The 1771-nt window shown below is 65.0% G+C and overlaps 1 protein-coding gene across 1 annotated transcript; it reads right to left on the bottom strand.

Annotated features, from left to right (window-relative positions):
- Positions 1–102: 102 nt before the first annotated feature.
- EMIHUDRAFT_256003 (hypothetical protein) lies at positions 103–1472 on the bottom strand (the record flags this gene model as incomplete). The annotated part of the gene is made up of 1 exon (XM_005769498.1): positions 103–1472. A coding segment is annotated over one exon (1370 nt), but the record flags the coding sequence as incomplete, so codon positions are not given.
- Between the last annotated feature and the right edge of the window lie 299 nt (positions 1473–1771).

Below are 1771 nucleotides of genomic sequence, written 5' to 3'. Positions count from 1 at the left end.
GGCGGAAGTGGCGGCGGCGGCAGAGGCGGGGGTGGAGGTGGCAGCAGCGGACTCGCAGGCGGCGACGACGGCAGCAGTGGCAGGGACGGGGGCGAGGGGCACTCTAGTGAGCCCCACGAGTAGGGCCACGCGCTCGTCTGAGCGTCGAAGCCGGCGTGGATGAGCGCCTTGTTGCAGTCGCTGAGGGAGGCGCTCTCAAACATCCAGGTCATGTCGGTGACGGCCGACACGTCCCACGACCCGATGTTCTGGTCGAAGGAGGAGGTGCCGTAGAACATGTAGCTCATGTCGGTGGCGGCCGACACGTCCCACGACCCGATGTTCTGGTCGAAGGAGGAGGCGCCGTAGAACATGTAGCTCATGTCGGTGGCGGCCGACACGTCCCACGACCCGATGTCCTGGTCGAAGGAGGAGGCGCCGTAGAACATGTATCTCATGTCGGTGGCCGCCGACACGTCCCACGACCCGATGTCCTGGTCGAAGGAGGAGGCGCCGCGGAACATGTATCTCATGGTGGTGGCCGCCGACACGTCCCACGACCCGATGTCCTGGTCGAAGGAGGAGGCGCCGTAGAACATGGAGCGCATGGTGGTGGCCGCCGACACGTCCCACGACCCGATGTCCTGGTCGAAGGAGGAGGCGCCGTAGAACATGCCGCTCATGTCGGTGGCCGCCGACACGTTCCACGCCCCGATGTCCTGGTCGAAGGAGGAGGCGAAGACGAACATCCAGCTCATGTCGGTGGCCGCCGACACGTCCCACGCCCCGATGTCCTGGTCGAAGGAGGAGGCGCCGTAGAACATGTAGCTCATGGTGGTGGCCGCCGACACGTCCCACGACCCAATGTCCTGGTCGAAGGAGGAGGCGCCGGAGAACATGAACCTCATGTCGGTGGTCGCCGACACGTCCCACGCCCCGATGTCCTGGTTGAAGGAGGAGGCGCCGTAGAACATGTAGCTCATGGTGGTGGCCGCCGACACGTCCCACGACCCGATGTCCTGGTCGAAGGAGGAGGCGCCGTAGAACATGTATCTCATGTCGGTGGTCGCCGACACGTTCCACGACCCGATGTCCTGGTCGAAGGAGGAGGCGCCGAAGAACATGAAGCTCATGTCGGTGGTCGCCGACACGTCCCACGCCCCGATGTCCTGGTTGAAGGAGGAGGCGCCGTAGAACATGTATCTCATGTCGGTGGCCGCCGACACGTCCCACGAGCCGATGTCCTGGTCGAAGGAGGAGGCGCCGTCGAACATGTAGCTCATGTCGGTGGCCGCCGACACGTCCCACGACCCGATGTCCTGGTCGAAGGAGGAGGCGCCGCGGAACATGTATCTCATGTCGGTCACCGCCGACATGTTCCACGCCGAGATGTCGGGGTTGCACGTGTCCTTGCCGGTCGTGGAGCCGCCGCCGTTAACCGCGCACCACGAAGGTGACCACGAAGGTGAATAAGCGCAGAAGAGCATGCTCATGTCGGTGATCGCGCTTACGTCCCAGCCCGAGATGTGGCCGTACGCCGCCAGAGCGGCCGGCTCGTTGGTGCACCACAGGTCGACCGCAGTCTGTAGGGCCGGCTTGTCAGCGAATTCGCTCAGGCGGCGGCGTATTGGCTCAGGCGGCAGCGGGAGTGGCTCCAGCGACAGCGGCTCCGGCGGCAGCGGCGTGTCCGCAATCGATGAGGCATCCAGCGAGCGCCGTAAGAGCATACTAGCCAAGCTCGGCTCTGAGGAGGTGCTCTGTGCCACCCGGCGCCACCAGGTAATCGTCCCAG

Source organism: Emiliania huxleyi (genome assembly GCF_000372725.1).
Source record: "Emiliania huxleyi CCMP1516 unplaced genomic scaffold EMIHUscaffold_4198, whole genome shotgun sequence".
NCBI lineage: Eukaryota > Haptophyta > Isochrysidales > Noelaerhabdaceae > Emiliania > Emiliania huxleyi.
This window is presented reverse-complemented; position numbering and strand designations above follow the sequence as displayed.